Here is a 22,001-nt window from a genome sequence, read left to right on the forward strand (position 1 = left end):
TACCTCTGGAGCAGGAGGCCTGGGTTCAAATCCCAACCGCTCCACAGGTGTGTCATGACATCTTTGGATAGATTAGGTAGACCATATCAAGACAATGCTTAGATTTCCAGAGAGACTTTGATAAGGTGATGCATCCAAAGGTTATTGAAGAAAATAAAAGCTTGTAGTGGAGGGGATAGCACACTACCATGGACAGAAGAATGGCTGGCAGGAATCAGAGCATTCATAACTGGCTGTTTGGCAAAATGTGACCTGCAGGTGGTTGTGCTGGGCTTTCAACCTTTTACAGTTTATTTAGATGAGAGTGAAGGTATCAAAGTTCAGATACAGCACCAAGATGGATAGACAAGTATGATGTCAAGAGGACATGGGAGTTGCAGATAGATATAATCAGGTCGTGTGACTGGGTCAAAACTGGTGGATGAAATATAATGTAGGAAGATGTGAACTTGTTCACTGGCAGGAAGAATAGAAAAGCAAAGTATTGCTTTAGCGGAGAATGGCTGCAAAATTCCAAGGAGCAGTGCGATCTGGACATTCTAGTGCATGAGTCACCAAAAACTAGTATGCAGGTACTCCATGTGCTAAGAAGATTAATGAAGTGCTGTTCTTTATTATGGGAGGAATGCAACATTAAATTAAGGATATTATGCTTCAGTTATTGGTGAGACCCCATTTTGAATACTCTTAACTTTTGGTCTCCTTATTTGAGCAGGAATGGAAACTCATCAGAGAATGTTGCTAAGATTGATGCTTTGAACGAGCAAGTTGTCTTAAAATGATAGTATGAACAGGCTGGGTTTATATCCACTGGAAGTTAGAAAAGTGAGCAGTGACTTGATTAAAGTATGTAAGATCTGTAATGGTTTTGACAAGAGCATGTTTTCTTTTCTGAGTGAATAAAGGGGCTGTTTAGAAAATACTAGGAGTCGCCCTTTCAGAACAGCGATAAGAGGTTTTATCTCTGGTTGGGCAATACTGGAACTCACTGCTATTTCACTTCTGTGTATCCTGAGCATTTGGAGAGCCTAATATATCAGTACAAAAGACAAGACTGAAGTATTTGCAGCCTGCAGTGCTTAGTGAATAATGTATCTCCTAGTGAATAACTTATCTCTGAGGTCCCCAGTGTCCTCAGCCAATTTGATTCACTTCACATAATATCAAATGTTTGGATGCTGTGGGTTCTAACAGCGTTCTGGCAGTTTTTCTGAAGACTGGTGTTCCAGAACATGTGACCCTAACTAAGCTGTTCCGGAACAGCTACAACACTGGCATCTATCTGACAGTGTCCAAAAGACCCAAAGACTGCAGAGATTCAAGAATGCAACTCACCACAACCACCTCTAGAGCAGTTTAGGATGGGAAGTAAAATGCTAGCTGAGCTATGTTCACATCTCCCTGAACAATTTTTTTCTAAATTGTGGGTGGAGTGTATTGTTTGCTGAAGTGTGGCTTTTATAGGAAATTTCATTTTAATGCTGCTTGCCTTTGAGCTATGTTGTAGTTTCTTCAGGTTTCTAACTATGGCTATGTTCTATAGTTCACAAGTCAGGAGCCAAAATTGAGTGAGAAGGAAGGAGATGCCACTGTGCCTTCAATGCAATTTTCTGACTGTCATAAGAACGTTTCCTTTTGTAGTATTCTTCCTTTGCACTTCATCTCTCAATGAGAGAAGCAAACATTTTTCCTGTCTCTAAGCATTAATCGTATTTGGATGAGCATCTCTCAGACGTTTAGAGAATTACATATTGAGTTTTTAGCAGCAGTTAGGCTGCTACTTTCTAATGTAGGTGCTGCTGCATTTATTCATCTCCATGTCTGTACTACCTCAGGAGGCTAAGGAAACTCAGCATATCCACAAGGACTCTTACCATTTTTTAATAGATGCACCATAAAAAGCATTCTATCTGGATGCAACACAGCATGGTTTTGCAACTGCTTTTCCCAAGAATGCAAGAAACTACACAGTTGTGAACAAAGCCCAGTCCATCACACAAATCAGCATTCCACCCATCAAAATATCCTGCTGCTGGCACGTTGGCTCAGTGGTTAGCACTGCTGCTTCATATAGCGCCAGGGACCTGGGTTTGATTCCAGCTTTGGGCGACTGTCTGTGTGGAGTTTGTACATTCTCCTCATGTCTGCCTGGGTTTTCATGGGTGCTCCGATGTCCTCCCACAATTCAAAGTTGTGCTGTTTAGGTGAATTGGCCATGCTAAATTGTCCAGTGTTTAGGTATGTGTGGGTTAAGGGTAAATGTAGAATAATAGCATAGGGAAATGGGTTTGGGTGATACCCTTCAGAGGGTTGGTGTGGACTTGTTGGGTTGAAGAATCTGTGAAAGGGCCTGTAGGGATTCTCTGTATTTTCAGCTGTTTATGGAGTAAAGTGAATAACAATATGTATTTGGGCTTATTTCAGAATATTTCTTAACTTGCATTCAAAAAGATACGAGAGGACATGTAGAAAAGACTGACAAGTCCCATCTCGAGAATTGAACAGTCACACTTTTCTTACATTATTATATATTTAAATATTTGACTGCTCAGAAATGCAAGCCTATCACACCAGAATGGATAACTAACACACACAAACTGCAATGATGAGGAGGTGTGGCTATTGGACTGGGGAGGACAAAGTTAAAAATCGCACAACACCAGGTTATAGTCAAACAGGTTTATTTGGAAGTACAAACTTTTGGAGCTGACGAAGGAGCAGAAGTCCGAAAGCTTGTATTTCTAAATAACCTGGTGGACTATGACCTGGTGTTGTGTGATTTTTAACACATAAACTGCAACAGTTCAGTTGAAATTTCTAACTTCAATTTGCAGGAGGCTTGACTATATCAGTACTGAATCTTGATTCTCCTCATTGCAGAAAGTGGAACTAGCTCTCCATTACCTAAATATGCCTCCTCTCCGAAGCCGAACAACAGTTATGACTTCAAACGGGAACCACCAGAAGGCTGTGAGAGGGTGAAAGCCTTTGAGGAAACTTCGTAAGTATGAGACTTCTCGGAGTGCATCGGACAGTCGATATTGATTCTATGCATTCCTGGCCACTTTGTTTGTATCCGTAGTGGTTGATCTATATTCCTACTGGGTGGTAGCCATCAAAAAGCGTGGGTTATCCTGTGAATATTCTTTCTGATGTGCTTTTATTCTTTGCTCATTTAAAACTGCCTGCCCTTCTCTTGAGAATTGCACATGGCTTAAAATGTCATTCTTCAATCAAATTTTCACAGCAAGTTGAATATCTATTAGTCAGATAGCAGGTGTCAGGATCTTTGTAAAATAAACCATTAATTATTCAGACCTCCTTTATTTTTGCTCTTTTATCTGAGAACTTAGTATATTGGCAGTGGTATGTAAATTCCCTCGTTAGGTTGGGGTCATGCACATATCTAATTTATTCAAAACTGCTGCCACTAGAAATGGTCAATTGTCAACATTGTTGAAATTACGTTTCATTGAAATCTTTGGGTTGCTTGCTTGTGGATATTGCTGGGTGTTAGCTTGCAGTTCATCCAGCTGACCTTTCCAGCTCTCATTCTGCAGAGGACATTTTGAGCTATAATACAGAATTAAGGACTGGTTCTTGTACATCTGTCACTGGGGGAAATAATTGAGGGAAGTTACCCATCTTTTTATCAGTCTGTCAATTAGACCAGTGGACTAAGAACCCACACTTATTGATCTGTCACTAAAGGAAACTATGTTCAATTAAGAATAGAATTTGGTAATCATTTACCTAACTAAAAAGCACAACTAATATACAATTAACGGATTCTCTTCTATCTTTGAATAAAAATCAGTTTATGCGCCAAACCATATTTCAAAACAAATTAAGTTAAAGACCTCTGTATTCTGTGCAGAATGAGACTTGAAGTGCCCTTCCTTTAGTTCCCTTAATAATTCTTCCATGCCCACTTTTCTCTTTGGAACGTTATCAGTTGGTTGCCAACTTCTGTCTGTGCTCCCTTCCATCCCATTTCATTTTAGAGTTTTTCTTTCTCCTCAACCTTTTATAACAATCCAGTTAAATTAATCTGAGACCTTTCCTCACTCATGCTTTTTATAGAGTGTTCATAATCTTGTATTGCACAATTAGCTCACAACATTCAATGGGCATTTTACCTTCAGTCTGACTGTTGAACAAAATCTCTCAACATGTTCTAGACACAGTCTCATTTCAGTTTGGCAGTTGAAGTACATTGAACAATCATAGAGTATTACAACACGGAGACAGGTCCTTTGGCCCAGACTAGTCTGTGCAGACCAAAATGTTCATCAATGTACAAATGCCTTTTAAGTGTTGTTAGTGTATCCGCCTCAACAACTTCCACTGGCAGCTAATTTCATATGCATACCAACCTCTGTGTAAAGAAGTTTCTCCTCAGGTTCCATTTTATTCTTTCCCCTCTCACCTTAAACTGATGCCCTCTAGTGATTGATTCCCCAACCCTGGGAAAAAGATTGAGTGCATTCACCTTATTCAAGCTTCTCCTGATCTTATACATCTCTATAAGGTCCCCGCTCATTCTCCTATGCTGTAAAGGAAAGAGTCCTAGCTTGTTCAACCTCTCCATATAACTCAGACCCTTGAGTCCTCGCAACATTCTTGTAAAATTCTTCTCAACTCTTTCCAGTTTCATAACATCCATCCGATTGCAAGATGAGGGAAGTTACCCATCTTTTTATCAGTCTGTCAATTAGACCAATGGACTAAGAACCCACACTTATTGATCTGTCACTAAAGGAAACTATGTTCAATTAAGAATAGAATTTGGTAATCATTTACCTAACTAAAAAGCACAACTATTATACAGTTAACGGATTTGTACATTCATGTCCGTTATGCGCCTCACGAATGTCCTGTATAACTGCAACATAACTTCCCAACAACTATAGTTGAAGGCCAGTGTGCCAAAAGCCTCCTTCACTGCCCGGTCTACCTGTGGCTCCACTTTCAGAGAACCATGCACCTCGCCTCCAAGGTCTCTCTGTTCCACTACACTCCTTAAGGTCCTACCATTCACCATGAAACTCCTACCTTGATTTGACTTTCCAAAATGCAAGACCTCACACTTACTTATATTAAACTCCATTTGCCATTTTTTGGCCTACTCCCCCAGCTGATCAAGGGTCTGCTGCAATTTTTGATAATCTTCCTCACTGTCCATGTTACCTGCTATTTTAGTGTCATTTGTAAATTTAATAAGCATGCCTAGTACGTTCTCATCCAAATCATTGATATAGATAACGAACAGCAATGGGTCCAGCACCAACCTCTGAGGCACTCTACTAGTTGCAGGCCTCCAGTCCAACAAGCATCCTTCCACTATTATCATCTGCTTCTTACTATCAAGCCAATTGTATATCCAATTTGCCAGCTTTCCCTGGATTCCATGTGATCAACCTTCCAGAGCAGCCTACCATGTGGAGCCTTATCAAAGGCCTTGCTGAAATCCATTAAGACCTTGTCTATTGCCCTGCCCTTGCCAACCTTCTTGGTCACCACCTCAAAGAACTCTAACAAATTTGTGAAGCATGATCTCCCACGCACACAGCCATGCTGACTATTCCTAATCAACCCCTGTCTTTCCAAGTGCAAGTCTATCTTAGCTCTCAGAATCTTCTCAATTAATCATAGAGATGTACAGCACAGAAACAGACCCTTCGGTCCAACTAGTCCATGCCAACCAGGCATCCTAACCTAATCTAGTCCCATTTGCCAACACTTGGCCAATATCCCTCTAAACCCTTTCTATTCATGTACCCATCCAGATGCCTGTTAAATGCTGCAATTGTACTAGCCTCTGCCACTTCCTCTGGCAGCTCATTCCATACACGCACCACCCTCTGCTTGAAAACGTTGCCCCTTAGGTTCCTTTTATATCTTTCCCCTTTCACCCTAAACCTATGCCCTCTAGTTCTGGACTCCGCCACCCCAGGGATAAGACTTTGTCTATTTATCCTATCCATGCCCCTCATGATTTTATAAACCTCTATTAAGTCACCCCTCAGCCTCCGATACTCCAGGGAAAACAGCCCCAGCCTATTTAACCTCTTCCCTATAGCTCAAATCCTCCAACCCTGGCAACATTCTTGTAAATCTTTTCTGAACCCTTTCAAGTTTCATAACCTCCTTCCAATAAGAAGGAGACCAGAATTGTACGCAATATTCCAAACATGGCCTAACCAATGTCCTGTACAGCCGCAACATGACCTCCCAATTCCTACACTCAATGCGATAGGAAGGAGACTAGAATTGCACACAATATTCCAAAAGTGGCCGAACCAACATTCTGTACAGCCGCAACATGACCTCCCAATTCCTACACTCAATGCTCTGACCAATAAAGGAAAGCATACCAAACGCCGCCTTCACACTCCTATTTACCTGCAATTCTAGTTTCAAGGAACTATGAACCTGCACTCCAAGGTCGCTTTGCTCAGCAGCAATCCTAGGACCTTATCATTAAGTGTATAAGTCCTGCTAAGATTCGCTTTTCCAAAATGCAGCACCTCGCATTTATCTAAATTAAACTCCATCTGCCACTCCTCAGCCCATTGGCCCATCTGATCAAGATCCTATTGTACTCTGAAGGTAACCTTCTTCACTGTCCACTAAACCTCCAATTTTTGTGACATCTGCAAACTTACTAACTACGTTCACATCCAAACCATTTATATAAATGACGAAAAGTAGTGGACCCAGCACCAATCCTCATGGCACTCTAATGGTCACAGCCCTCCAGTCTGAAAAGGAACACTGCATCACCACTACCCTCTGTCTTCTGCCTTTGAGCCTGTTCTATCCATATGGCTAGCTCTCTCTGTAGTTCTTTAATTTTCTTAGTTTCAAAGCAAAAGGGCAGCATTTCTCATTGCCAACTGTTATGATACCAACTCCACTTCAATACCCACCATAAACATTAGCATGTGAAGCACAGTGCCCCTCATAGCGCCAGGGACGCGGGTTTGATTCCAGCTTCGGGCAACTATCTGTGTGGAGTTTGCACGTTCTCCCTATGTCTGCGTGGGTTTTCTCCAGGTGCTCCAGTTTCCTCCCACAGTCCAAAGATGTGCAGGTTAGGTGAATTGGCCATGCTAAATTGTCCATAGTGTTCAATGATGTGTGGGTTAGGTGCATTCATCAGGGGAAATGTAGAGTAATAGGGGTGTGGGTCTGGGTGAGTTGCTGTTTGGAGGGTCGGTGTGGACTTGTTGGGCAAATGGCCTGTTTCCACATGGTAAGGATTCTCTGATTATTAAAAGTACCTATCTTTCGGCAATCTAAGAATGACAACTTGATTTTGTACTCAACCAGTTTTAAATTTCATTTGGTGTAGTCTGAGTGTGCAACGAGTTTAACATGATTAATCATGTTTGAAATTGCTGTGTCCCATTAGGTATCACTTTTCTGTGATGACTTAAAAGGGGGGGTGGTTAGCTCAGATGGCTAGTTTGTGATGCAAGTCTGATCTGAAAATGTGTTGCTGGAAAAGCGCAGCAGGTCAGGCAGCATCCAAGGAGCAGGAGAATCAATGTTTCGGGCATGAGCCCTTCTTCAGGATGCAAGTGTGATGCCAATAACGTGAGTTCAATTCCTGCACTAGCTGAGCTTATCATGAAGGAGTCTCATTCTCTCCTTCCCTAGTCTGAGGAGTGGTAACTCTTGGGTTAAACTACTGCTAGTCATCTCTTTCTAATGAGAAAGCAGCCCTAAGGTCCTCTGGGACAATGGGACTTTATCCTTTACTAACTGTGATGACCTAATACAATTAACATGAATGGCAGTAAAGGACGAAATAGAGTTCTTGATGTCAAATTATTTCTAATTTACATAGAATATTTGAATACCTGAACCAAAACATTTAGAAACCTCACAGAACTAGTTCCCAATTTTAAATTTTGTGTTTAAAATTAACAACACATTTCTCTCTTATTCTGCCTCAGTGTTTTCTACCTTATTGGAAAACATCAATATCTTGCAGATGGCTGAAGTTTTTCTTTTATGGTACCGCAAATAAATTGCAGGATCTGCTTTTAGCTGAAAACTAGCTACTTTCAAACAAAGCACATCTCACCAAAATATGCTGTAGTCTGGACATATCATTTGGCCCAGGGCCATATTTGCTTAGTTTCCTTCTCTTGCTACTTCTCTGGGAGTTTCGGATATTTTCTTTGAAAAACATAATCCCACAGAAGTGTCATTCTTATTAGGTTGACCTCAGCTCCCATGCATGTGACCAAACAGCTAAAAAGATTTTTTTTTGTGTATATATATTTATTAGCAAATTTTTTTTAACTTTAACATATATAAAATTATTGATAAAAACAATCCAATAACAAAATCAGTATAATAAAAAGAAAACAAACACAAATTACAATACAACTACTATCTACTAACTACTAACGTACCCTATAATACAAAGCAAACCCTAACACTGTGCAAAGCAACACCAAAAAAATAGAAAAGCAAAAAAAACACAAAAAGCAGAACAGCTATGCTCGGCGCAAAGCTCCCAAACAAAGGAACGGGAGCATTGCATATATATTCGTATTAACTCGGGAGACCCCCTCCAGGGCCCAGGGCTTGACAAATCTAATCATCCTGGTTAAACAAATGCCCTAGTTAAGATAACTGACAAATCTATATCCAAATAACTCAAGTAGGGCTGCCATGTCTTATAAAAATTGTCTGCTAAAAGATTTTAAAGATTCTAATAACACTGACTTGCTTTTCAAATTCTCCAGAAGTGCCCTTACTTTAGCCTCAAAAGTTTTAAAAATAGGTGGATTTGTACTAAGACCCATATGGCAAGACTGATCGCCTATTATAGATTCATAAAGGTCTATAGCATGGTAAAAGGCCCTTCAGCCCATTGAGTCTGCACCAGTCAAAAACAAGCACCTGACTATTCAAATCGCATTTTCCAGCACTTGGCTGATAGCCTTATATCCGAGGAGTGTGGTGCTGGAAAAGCACAGCAGGTCAGACAGCATCTAACAAGCAGGAGAACTGATGTTTTGGACAAAAGCCCTTCATCAGGAGCTTTCGGGCTTTTGTCCAAAACATCAGTTCTCCTGCTTGTTAGATGCTGTCTGACCTGCTGTGCTTTTCCAGCACCACACTCTTGCCTCTAATCTCCAGCATCTACAGTCCTCGCTTTTGTCTCATAGCCTTATATGTCTTGGCTTTGCAAATATACTCTGGTACTTCAGCATAAATTTCATACTCTATCTATCTAACTCTATTTCTTTCCTGTTAGTTTATTTTCAAATATATAATCTCCAGCATCTACAGTCCTCGCTTTTGTCTCATAGCCTTATATGTCTTGGCTTTGCAAATATACTCTGGTACTTCAGCATAAACTTCATACTCTCTCTATCTATCTAACTCTGTATTTCTTTCCTGTTAGTTTATTTTCAAATATATTTATATTTAGAATATTGAACACGAACAGGTCTACCATGTCTGTGCTGACCATGATGCCATTCTAAACAAACACCATCTGCCTGTACCTTGTCCATTTCCTCCTGTTCCCTGCTTGTTCATGCTTTTATTATATCTGCTTCTACCACTTCCCCCATTATCATGAGAATTTTGGCACCAAGTTCTGTTTTGAGACTGTCCTGTTATCTTATCCATACAGTTATGCCTCACTTCCATTTTATTGTCGACTGGGACAGCTGCTGCAAGATTTTCCCCAGTATGTCATAGCTTTCTGACAGAAGAGTCGTTTCTGATCTTGCAGTTGATCCTTGCACTGTACTTTCTTACTGTCCACACTCTCACCCAGTTTTAATCTCAGTAACTTTCACTTACTGTCCATTAACTGACCCTACATCTTTTAATAAGGTTGTTAACCTTTAACAAGTGGGATTACCAGTTCTCTGTGAAACCTTGAAGTTATTTTTTTTCTCACTGATTTTTATCATCCAATAACAGTAGTATGTATGTTTCTCACTCCACAGATGCTGCCAGACCTATTGATTTTCTCAATGTTCTCTGTTCCTAAGCCAGGGTCATAGTACTGGATGAACAGAGACACAAATGAGTGGGTTGGATTGAGTAGAAGTTCAAGAATTTAAAGAGTCACTCCATACAGTTAAAGAGAGAAAACAGCCTTTAGGAACACTGGGAATGAGGTCCTGAGCCTTGTCCTGGCAAAATTGAAAGTAAAACTAAGAGTAAAATGAGAAGAGGGAAAAGAAGAAATGAATAATTGGATACGCATGAAATATGCGTTGAAGGAGGCTTGAAGAAGACCAGCAATGAACCAAGATGGTACCAGTGGCCCACTATGGAGCCCCATTCTCCCAGTTGAGTTTCTTCAAGCCAAAGATATGTACTTCATTGGAACAACCATCTAGTTTCTAAAATTTCTCAACAGTTCACCACATTGTCAGCATTTCACATATCATCTTTCTTGTGTACTTCTGCTAAGAATTCTAATAGAATATCCCCATCTTCATTTAAAAAAACCCCAAGAACTGCGGATTCTGGGAGTCAGAAACAAAGCTAGAAATTTCTGGGAAATCTCAACAGGTGTGATAGCATCTGTGAAGAGAAAGCGGACGTAATATTTCAAGTCCAATGTAGCTTCTTCAGAATAGTGTTCTGCATTAGAATAAAGAAAATTACAGCACAGGAACAGGCCCCTTGGCCTTCCAAGTCTGCGCCGATCCAGATCCTCTATCTCAACCTGTCGCCTATTTTCTGTTCATTTTCTCAGGGGTGGTAAATGGGATCCAAGTCGATGTGTTTGTTGATAGAGTTCTGGTTGGAATGCCATGGTACCATATGACAAAATACCTTGCAAGAACTGTAACAAGCACTACATTGGGCAAACAGGCAGAAAACCAGCCATCAGGAGACGTGAACGTCAATTACCCACAAAATGACATGACCCACTCTCACTAGTATCTTTACATACAGAAGACGAAGGACACCACTTCGACTGGGACATAATATCCATCCTAGGACAAGCCAAACAGAGACACGCGCGAGAATTCTGGAAGCATGGCATTCCAACCATAACTCTATGAACATCACCAACCCACGGAAACCTAAACACATAAATAGAAATCAGGCCATACCACCAGTGCTTCATCCCGGAGGCGCACTGATGATGTTACCTAGTATGGTGGCGAAACGTCTGAAAACAAACCTTCCAGCTCAGTGAGCAAACCTACATCCAGAACTTTCCTCTGAGTAGTGCAGTGGAATTCTAAGCAAATCAAGTGCCCTTTTATCTCTCTGTTGCTGTGTTTTCTCTGTTACAACAGTGAGTATACTGTAATTGTACTTCAGTATCGCACTGAAATGGTAGCCTGGATTACGTGCTGAAGTATCTGGCATAGAACTTGAATCCACAATCTTCTAAGGCTGAAAAATTGAAATTTAGTGACTACACTTAAAATAAGCTGTGCCCACAGGCTTGTCAACTGACCTTGATGACTGTAATGAAATTTAATTTCTTTTATTACTAATATTGTGTTTCCTTTATTCTAGACCAAAGCAGCTGCATGAAGTTCCTCAATTCTTCTGCCCAGATAAAAATAAGGTGAACTTTATTCCTAAAAGTGGCTCTGCATTCTGTCTGGTCAGTATCCTGAAGCCGCTCTTGCCCACGCAAGACCTTACTCTGAAGGGCTCCAATCACGGCCTCATAGTTCCTGCTGCAGTTATACCTACAGTATCACTGGCACAACCTATCCCTCTGCCAACACACATGGAGCAAGATAGAATTTCAAGAGGAACCTGTATGGGCCACCTGCAGCCTTCAGTACACCAGCAGTCAGCGCAGACAGAAGAGTTGGAGAAATGATCCAGTGAAGCAGGCCTTCGCTGGGAAGACCTACAACAAATTCACATATCTGCAGCTCTACAACTTGGCAATAAGGTTTCAGGCCCAGGGTACAGGCAAAGGTGGGCTGGGGGCAGGGGATGTAGGGTTTCCAATTAACTCAACAGCAAAATTTACTAATTGCCTTCCAATACCAGAGTGTAGACCTTTTCACAATGGGAGGTGGTTCTGCTATGGCGTATGATGTTTGACATACTGTACTTTAAATGTGCATGTTCTCCCATTTAGGCAAGGACTAATCTGTGGAAGGTCACAAGTTTGAGCAAGGCAATTGGACAAAATTTTACTTGAAAGGACTGTCACTATTCCCCCCCTCCTTTGTGGAGCCTTATCTTTTAATGGTTCCTGTTCTGTTTACATTTAAATAAAGATTATATATATTATATACAAGGTTAATATTTCCAAGTTAATCAAAGGCAATTGAAAGCCTGCTTTACACTAGTGCAACACTTGAGTGCAACAGTAGTTCTGTTCTCAGGAAAGTTTCCTCATTTCTTTTGTGCTCATGTATATTTGCTGTATCATTGGCCAATTTCACATGAGAAAGCTTAACCAGATAAAGTGGAGATCTTTCAAATAGGTCATTATACTTTCTGAAATATTGCTGTTATGTCTGTGTTAAGACATTAGCAATACTAGAAATGGAAGCTATGCGATGGTGAATGAAACAATATTAAAACTTTTCATACTCTGTGCCCCCCTTGACCTTTCACATCCTCCATTGTAATCATACACCATTATAAATTCAGCTTGTGCGTCATTGTTGCTAAATAATATTTTGCCTGTCCCCACTGGCTTTATTGATGCTCGTTATTGTGCTTCTGCTTGAAACTATTCAATGTGTTGAGTCCTAATGGAGGTTATAATTTTTTTCTGTCTTGGCTTTCAGCCACAATTTTAAATCCAAATGTTGAAAATTTAAGATGTTTATTTTTGCAATTGGCTGCAAGCAAAGACCCTTAATATGTCAAATGTGTAATGTCCTGAGAATGAGTTTTTCAAAATGTAAAATCTGTCTCTACACTTCTACATCCCACCTTCCCTTTCCACTACTTCCAACTTTTATTTGGAGGATGTTCATATTGGAAACAAATTGATGAATTTCACTATTTATTGAACAAAGCAAGTTTTGTATTATAATGTTGAAACTACCCTTGATTATAAAGGTTAAGAAATGTGGGAACTCTAACCCTGAGTATGAAGTTTGCCTACATTCTTGCCTCCCTATTGATCACTAAAAGTGTTTCTTCCTCAGATGGTTAAAGCATTCTAAGCTCGTTAACTCATTATCTGAATTGACATTTTCCCGATTAAGGGAAAATGCAGTGAGTACAGATCAACTGTGATTTAATTAAATGGCATAACAGGCCTGAAGAGCTGATAGACCAACTCCTGTTCCTATGGTGAGGATCAGTTTATAAATGCTGTTTTTACATGCTGTTTGATAAAATACATGTCTCATCCTATTAATTAGAATGAAGAGATTGGCAATGAGTCACCAGGTCCTGATTTCTTTTAAATTGTGTTAATTTCTACCAGATTTCTTGGATTCTGTATTCATAGAGTGCATGTTCTAATTGAAGGTACTCAGTGAAGGCAATCATACGTTTGTGTGAATGAGAGATGAGCTCACTGTGTTGCAGGGTTTGCATGCAACCTTGAGTCTGGGAGGGATCCTTTCATTTTATATATTCAGGAAGTATTGACTTCAATAGCCAGGCAAATTGCAGGAAACACACTGTCTCTTTATAGATCATCACAATCTAATAGCTTCTGAGATGGTACGCAATATATTGTATGAGAAATCTTTCCTCTATCCACTAGAATCTTGCCAGCCTTCAAGATGGAATCTCTAATTTGAGATATATTTTAAAAATAGCATCTGTTATACAGCTTTTGGAGGTTGGATATTGTTGACATAGGCATTTTGTTCCAGCTGCTGTTTGCAGATTTATTGCAGAGGTTTATTTTTCATATCTTGAGGGTCTGATTCAAAAATAAGGGGAGTCTACAGTTAGTAAGTAGGTATTGTTAGTCTCTGTTAGCGACAGGTTGAATTGAGGTGGGAGTGTTATTTTTGGAGGGAAAAAGTAGGGTCTGTTATAGGATTTTATCCTGGAATAATCTTTGGACTAATTGCCTTGTGAAATGAGCTTTGTGCAATGACTAAGCTTTTGATAATGTCTTTCATCTGGAATTTAAAAGCTGTTTTAAAAAAAAAGTTGCTCACAGCCCAGGGTAGCCATGGAAGTGAGAACTGTGTACTGGTAACTGAGGAATTTGAGCAAGTTGCAAAATATATGGACTAAAGTTTTGAAAAGGAGACCCCTTTGATGTCTGGATATCCTTGCTTTCGTTTTACCAGAATTTAACTAGGCATGTGAATGTGCCAGCAACTCCTTGTCATCTCCTAGGACTGACAGTAGTCTATCCTTTATGTCGTCTTTTTTTTAAAAAGTTAATCATTAACTGCTTTCCAATCCTTGGTTTCAATTTCCACTTCTTATGATTCCTGAAATAGAGAAAGATGTGACCTACTTCTTTAAGTGCCCTTGTAGTATATCAAGCCCAGTGTCATGTCCCTTTTTGACTTACTCAGCATTTTTGTCAATATATATCCCTGTGCCTTATCCCCTCATTTCCTTTCTAAATAAAGGAGCTGTTGTTCTTAGGAGATTGCCACTGCTCTCCTTTTGTGAAAACAGCAAATATTCTTATAATATTTACTATTCCCTGATTACTTGACATTGTCACCATTGGGATTGCTCAGTTGTATTGTTTTTCTATACGTTTGCAAAATGTATTAATCAAAACATTGACAGTTTTAATATTCACTGCTATCCTCATCTCCTGTCCTGTGTTTACTGTGTTCACCAGTTTCTTAGCCCTCCATACATTTACCTTGTTTTGCTGTGTTGTCTGCAGTTTTATGTTGTATGAGCTTAAGAACAGGAGTAACTGTTAGCCCTTCAAAGCTGTTTTGCTGTCCACCATAGATGCTGCCTCACCTGAGAACTTCCAACACTTTCTTAATTTATGAAACATAACTCTCAAACTTTTAATTTCAAACTCCTTGAGTTAAAAGCTAATATTCTATTAATTGTTTTGATTACTTTTAGTGGTTTGTGTCTATCTGTTTTAAAAGCAACCACTTCTATTTGCAGTCACCCAGTGATTATTGTTCTTTCCTTTTCCTTTACCCTTATACCACTCCTTAAATCTTTTGAATGTTCTCATATCACCATTTTAGCATGCACATTGATTGCTCTGTACAAAACAAACTGAACTCTCTCTTTAAATGGGTGAGGTTCACAGTTGCTAAGCTCCTCATGTCAACTGTGCTGACTCTTATAATGTCAAGGAACCTCTCCTGTGCATAGCGATTGATTAGCAATAAGGCATTCCAAATGAGTGACTGCAATTGTGTTGGAGTGAAATGTTTGCAGCACCTGTTATTATGACTGGACCATTATAATCTAGTAAGAAAATTTATGTACAATGTTTGTACACGCCAGAAAGAACCAGTCACATCAATTGAGCATTTTATGTCAGTGTTTCACCACTAAAACCTCTCCTCAGTTAGCCACACGTCTTACTCGACTTGAGGTTTGCATGGAGGCAAGAGCCATTGATGGGTGACCTAAAGTATAAATCTTTTCCACTTTTCGTTAAGGTGATGTTCTCATGTGAAAGAGGCCTTTTCTTACCCAGACTGGGTGAATTCAGTCAATCTCTTCTCAATGTTTTAAGAAGTCTTAAAATTGCTTTGGCATTTTTCAGAGACTTGGGGTAAAGAAAAATGTTTTATTGTTAGTATGTTTGGAAAAAGTTATATAGTAAATGTAATGTCTATTTTCTAAACCCTTTTCTTATGCTGAGCTTTGTGTACTAGGTCTAGAAATACACTCTTGGATTTCAAGATCAATGTTAAATATTATTATTGCAACAATCTGAGTAACACATTAGACTAACTTGTTTCAGAGACACTGGATCTGTAGCCCTCACATAGGGAAAACCTTATGTTTGAAATTTTCAGAAAAAGCAAGACTGTTTTTATACTGCCTTGTACCTTCTGAGGATCTGTCACAGACCTTCACCAATGAGTTCCACCTTTAACTGTACGCATTTGGTTTAGCATCACTTAATGGTTTCGGTGCAATTCTGCCTCAGATTGTTATGGCACCCCATCCTTGATGCTAACTCGAGTGTCCCGAATAAATCAGGAGTAACTTGGCTCCAGCATTGCAGCAGAGAGAAATTAAACAGATATTCATATGTTATTTATTCCTCAAATTTGAAGATTATGTTGGGCTGTAGCAGAGAAATAAACCTTTGTTTGGAAAATAAGAAAAATATCAAGCAGCTACATTATTACTGGGCTAGGCCAGGAAGTGTATTGAGTTTAGTTTTATCACTAATAAGCAAAAAAAGTTTATTTTTAAGAACCTTATACCTGGTTTAGAAAGTGTTTCCTCTTTTGTGTGCTATAACCAGCTGTTGGAGACACCTACTATGCCTGTTTATGCAAAAGTGACTGACTTCTCTCCCCATATATCTCCATTTTCCATTTCCTTCTTTCTTATTCTTCCTCCATTTCTTACCCCTTCATCGTTGGAAGATATTTCCTTCCTCTGGTAAAATAACATAGGTTGTGAAATGGAGAAGTGAGTGGATTGTGAACATCAGGCTGCAGTTATTGAGGTCATAATTCCAGCTGGCTCAGGTAGTGAATGCTATATGTAATGAAACCGCATGAGATAATATTCAGCTCTTGGGCAAGTTGTTGGGTGGGGACAGAAAGTGGTATTTGCTCATGACCTTTTTGTGCAGCATGTATAAGTAGTGAGGGTAGCGGCAGACTTGGCTGTAATTGCTCACCACAGCTACAGCTACTCGGACTAGGCATTAGAAAAGTAACAATTAACTGTGAAATTAACAGGACATTGGGGGAGAAAGCACGTACTTTGTCATGAAGTAAATCAAGGTAGCAATGTCCAAGAAGAACTGTATCCAAAAGTAGTTTCACTGGACCAGTTTTTCAGGTATTCTAAGGCTGTGCTACAATATATTGTTTAGAAGGATGATTTTATTTCTTGTTGGAAGTTCCATCTAAAATATATTGCTAATATTTAGCCCTAGTAAAAGCAAGAAGCCTGTTGAAAGAGTGGTGATGTCACTGGGAAAATTACACTGTTACTCTTTAATGTTTGAGATATGTGTTATGCCATCACAAAATGAAAGAGTTTCTTCTCATTTTTTGTGTACCGCTGGCTCTTGTGGAGGTCTAGTCTGATTAGTTAACCATCGAGTACTTAAGTCCCTGTTTTTGTATGAGCCTGGACAGCCTGATCAGCTCTGGCCTTATTTGACACACATTGGCTAGTTTCTCACCAAGTTCACTGGCAAATTAGGAATAAGGATCCTGGTTTATTTTGTTCATTCACCTGCTGTCCCTGCCTTGAGTGATTAAGTTTCTCATCTACCCCTGCTCCGCCTTCACCTAAGAAAAGGACTTTAGATTTGGGTTATTTCCAATAATTAACTACACATTTACTGCAAACCTCCAAGAGAAAATGAAGCCATACAGTTGCAAAAAAATGAGAGCCAGTCCTCGATGGTTATGTTGATAACTGTCTTGTCCATGCTCAGGGCAAATCTCTGGTGGTGAGTCTACGATTCAGTGTTTTAAAAAAATGGTGTTAGAACTTTCGGACAAATTGGCAGGATTTTTGATTATGATGGTGTCCAGTGACTGAGAGTTGGAAACTTGACAGCTGGGTGAAGACATGATCAGATTTGACAGCAACACACAGGCAAAATACTGCAGATGCTGGAAATTTGAATTAAAAACCAAAGAAAAGCTATGAATTTACCCAGGACAGACAACATCTGTGGAGAGAAAGTTCAAGATTCAACTTGCGTGACCTTCCAGTGGGACAGCTAGACCTGAAACATTAACTCTGTTTCTCTCCACAGATGCTGCCTGACCTGCTGAAGTTCAACAATGTTTTTTGTTTCTAAATTCAGGTTTGACCATGAGGACAGTCAGCTTCCAGGATTCTGTATTTATTGCAGTTTGATGTTATCTGACATTCAAGATTATTCTGTGTTTGATGAATCCACCATTCAGTGTATGAACTGATTTTCTGCACTCCAGCCGCCTCTTCATATATAAACTATTCAAATCCATCAATAAGATTCCAACCTCTAAGACATTCTCAGGATCTATCCCTTCAGATTCCAGACTCCTGAGTGTCTATTTCAGTTACAGATCTTTTAAAGTCAAGGTGTTTCAACCCATCATTTAAGATGTGTAAATCCACACTATGCAATGGCTGTGTTTCAGTTTGTCAGACCTTGCCACTTGTAACATATTACCACATTCTTTGCCTTGATGGCAGCAGAGAGAAGACAGTTTTAAGTTCATTTTATCAAGAGTTTTTCCCTGCATTGAAAGCCCGTGCTTCTGCCTTACTCTGGGGCAGTTTGTTCCCTGAACCTTCCTTCAATTGGAAGGTTGAACTAGGAATTCTGCTGCTAATGCATTAAGCTACCCTGTGTTCTCAGTTTCAGGATATTGCTCCATTTGGAAGGTCTTGCCTATTTCTACTTTTAAACATTGTGATTGGGCCATTTATAGAGAGAACTGCTCAACACTGCTTAAAATAATTCAGTCTTGTTCTTGGCCTGGCACAGTTCCACAGCCAATAGAGATTGTAACAACCCAAGAATCACTGCCAACTTCCCTTATATCTGGTTGTTGAGGTTAATGATTGAATGCTGCCTATTTTGGGTGATGAAACAATTATTGAGAACTTACTTGGTGCTTCTGGTATCAATAGATTTAAGTAAACCACTCATTTTGATTGCCAAAGCACTGGTGGTACTGTAACTTAATTTTATTTATGTTTTGGGGAGGTGACTGGGTTAAGCAACTCTTTCTGTTGGTCCAAGACTACATTTTGCAGAAACAGATCCAGTGACTCTGTTAGTTTAATGCTGCTGACCAAATGTTTAGGAGTTGTTGAAATTCACTCATAACAAGTGAGAATTGCAACCTTTGAACTGGAAACTCCCTTTGTATTGCATGAAACGTACATAAAACAAGTAAAGCGGATGATTAGCAGGAGCCTGTGTTTTCATTAATTGTTGTCATTTTGTTTCAAATCTAAAATTTGGCATTGTGATAGTACGACTCATCTCAGTCCGCACATAGGATAATCTGTCGAATTGTGCTGGAATATGCTCACATGCCTTTGGCAGGATGGTACATTTTCAACTGAGAGCAAACATTCTGAATAGATTATTGGAGAAACGTTGAATTGTTCTTTCTTGATTGGCTTCCACTTCATCCCTTACTTAAAGTAGCATGCATCTGAATCATTGCTGATAATTCTGCCAGACATTACTGCTGTTTCTCCAGATGTGATATTACCCCTACTGCACCACTCCACCACTTTGCCATGAGTACCCACAGATGACAGCAGCAAACCAGTAAATGATGCTGTCTTCAGCATACCTGTGATTATTTCCTTACGTGTCGCTGAAATCAGGTTTGAGATGTTCCTAAATGAATTGGTTTCCAACAATGGGACAGTATTGATTTTACTGTGCAGGCAACTTTCAGCAAATGTTTAAAATGAACAGGTACTGAGCCATAAATAATCTATCTGATAGTAAGGAAACATCTTAGAAACAGAGACAATAACATTAAGTTTGAGAAGGAGAAAACAGACACAAACCAAATTGTATCTGAATCTGAACTTGGTTGAAGTCCCATGATTTGGGAATTAAAATTGGATTTTTTTTTTGGATTTGCACTTAATTATTTAAGAAAGCTGGAACTAGCAGGTCTTGCGTTCTAGTATCCTCCATAGGTTGCTATTAAGGTTGGACATGACACTCGGAAGCAATGGTAGGTTGTTTGGCTCTTTGACCCTTCTCTGTCATGAAGTGACTGAACATATGAACAAATAACAGCTTTTAAAGAATAGCCAACATGGCTTTGCTATATATTGCATGGCTTTGCTATATGCAAGAGTAGCTGAATATTGTGAGATTATGAATATGGTTCAGCAAAGGTGTGTTTATGAATGCTATCCTTATGAAGTTCCATAAAGCATTTGGTAAGATTCCACAAGAGACTGCTAGCAAAAATGAGTGCACAGAATATGGAGGTAAGCTTATAAGTTGGGTTGGAAATTGGTGAGAAGATAGGCAAATGGTCAGGATGAAGAACATGCACTCTGGCACAATGTGACTAGTGATGTTCTCCGGGAATCTATTCTGGGTGTCAATGTTTTCATTAAATTTACCAATGAGACTAGCGGGCATATTTTTAAGGTGAGAGGAGAGAGATTTAAAAGAGACATGGACAAATTTTTCACACGCTAATTCGCATGTGTAATCAACTTTCTGAGGAAGTAGTAGATGCAGGCACAGTTACAATGTTTAAAAGACACCTGGAAAAGTAAATGATGAGGAAAGGTTTGGGGGGATATGGGCCAGGAGCAGGCAAGTGGGGCATGTTTAATTTGGGATTATGTTGAAACGAACAGTCTGTTTCTCTGCTGTATGATTTGGATGCAGGACTAGAATTTGTAGGAAGTTTCAGATGATGTTGAGGAGGAACAATAAATGGTGAAGGAAGTTGCAAAGGGACAGATAAGTTGCTACATTTTTTTGCTCGAAGTGAGAAGTCACCATTTTGAATTTGAGAAAATTAAATTGGATTATTTTCTAAATGATGGGAAACTAGGAATTACAAGAGCTGACAAGAATAAATGCAAATGAAACTTCTTGAAATCATTATTTGAGGGATCTGGGCATCATTTGCTGGCCAGCATTTATTACCCAACCCCAATTTCCCCCTGAGAAGTGGTGGTAAGCTGCCATTTTGGAGGGAATTCCAAGATTTTGACTCAGTAACAGTAAAGAATGGTGACATATTTCCAAGTCAGAATGGTGAGCGGCTTGGAGGGAAACTTGAAGGTGATGGTGTTCCCATGTATCTCCTGCCCTCATCCTTCTCGACGAAAGTGGTGATGAGTTTGGAAGGTGTTGTCTGAGGATCCTTGTGGAATTTCTGCATTGCTGCTACAGTGTTTCGGTGGAGGGAGTGGATTTTGTATGATATAGTGCCAATCAAGTAGCATGCTTTGTCCTGAATGGTGCCAAGCTTCGAGGGTTTTGGAGTTGCACTCATTCAGACAAGTGAGCATTCCATCACACTCCTGATTCCTGCCTTGAGGATGATGGACAGGCTACAGGGAGTCAGGAGGTGAGTCACTTACTGTGGTATTCCTAGCCCTTATCCTGCTCTAGTAATCAGTGTTTATGTGGTGAGCCCAGTTGAGTTTCTGGTCAATGATAACCTCCAGGATGTTGATAGTGGGAGATTCGGTGATGGTAACACCATTGAATATCAAGGTGGTTAGATTACCAGGCATGACAGTCACCAATAAGAGACATTTTTGTGGTGCAAATGTTACTAGGGACATGAATATCGCTGCCTGGACCAGCATTTCTTGCCTGTCCCTCGCTGCCCTCTAGAACTTAGTGAGCTGCTGTCTTGAATCTCTGCTGCACTTAAACCCACAATGCTGTAGGAACAGAATTCCAGGAGTTTAATCCAGGACAGTGAAGGAACTGCACTATATTTCCAAATCAGGGTGAGTGGCTTGGAGGGAAACTTGCAGCTGGCGATGTTCCCGTGTATATGCTGCCCTTGTACTTATCTGTTAGAGGTGTAATTTCCTACAGTGCATTTTTGAGTCATAGAGCAAGGAAACAGACTCTTCATTCCAACCAGTCCATGCTGACTATAATCCCAAACTAAACTAGTCCCACCTGCCTGCGCTTGGTCCATATCCCTTCAAACATTGCTTATGCATGAACTTGTCTCTTAAACATCATAACTGTATCATATCCACTACTTCCTCTGGAAGTTCATTCCACACATAACCACTGTCTAAAAAAATCTTGTAAATGGTGCACTGCTGCTGTTGAGTCAGTGGTGGAATAGCTGAATGCTTGTGGTTGTGTTGTCAGTTAGGTGGTCTGTTTTGTCCTGGATAGTTGGAGCTGCACTCATCTAGGCAAGTGAAGCATGTTCCGTTTT

General features: G+C 39.8%; 1 protein-coding gene across 3 annotated transcripts in view; it reads left to right on the plus strand.

Moving 5' to 3' along the window:
• fam117bb (family with sequence similarity 117 member Bb) overlaps window positions 1-19,010 on the plus strand; it is a 233,574-nt gene extending 214,564 nt beyond the window's left edge. For all 3 annotated transcript variants that reach the window (XM_043693381.1, XM_043693382.1, XM_043693380.1), the window contains 2 exons: window positions 2,881-3,001; window positions 11,527-19,010. In XM_043693381.1, coding sequence (XP_043549316.1) covers window positions 2,881-3,001; window positions 11,527-11,842 — 437 coding nt within the window. In that variant the 3' untranslated portion in view covers window positions 11,843-19,010. The remainder of the gene's footprint in view (window positions 1-2,880; window positions 3,002-11,526) is intronic.
• Window positions 19,011-22,001: the final 2,991 nt, after the last annotated feature.

This window comes from Chiloscyllium plagiosum, chromosome 7, assembly GCF_004010195.1.
Source record: "Chiloscyllium plagiosum isolate BGI_BamShark_2017 chromosome 7, ASM401019v2, whole genome shotgun sequence".
NCBI classification, from domain to species: Eukaryota; Metazoa; Chordata; class Chondrichthyes; order Orectolobiformes; family Hemiscylliidae; genus Chiloscyllium; species Chiloscyllium plagiosum.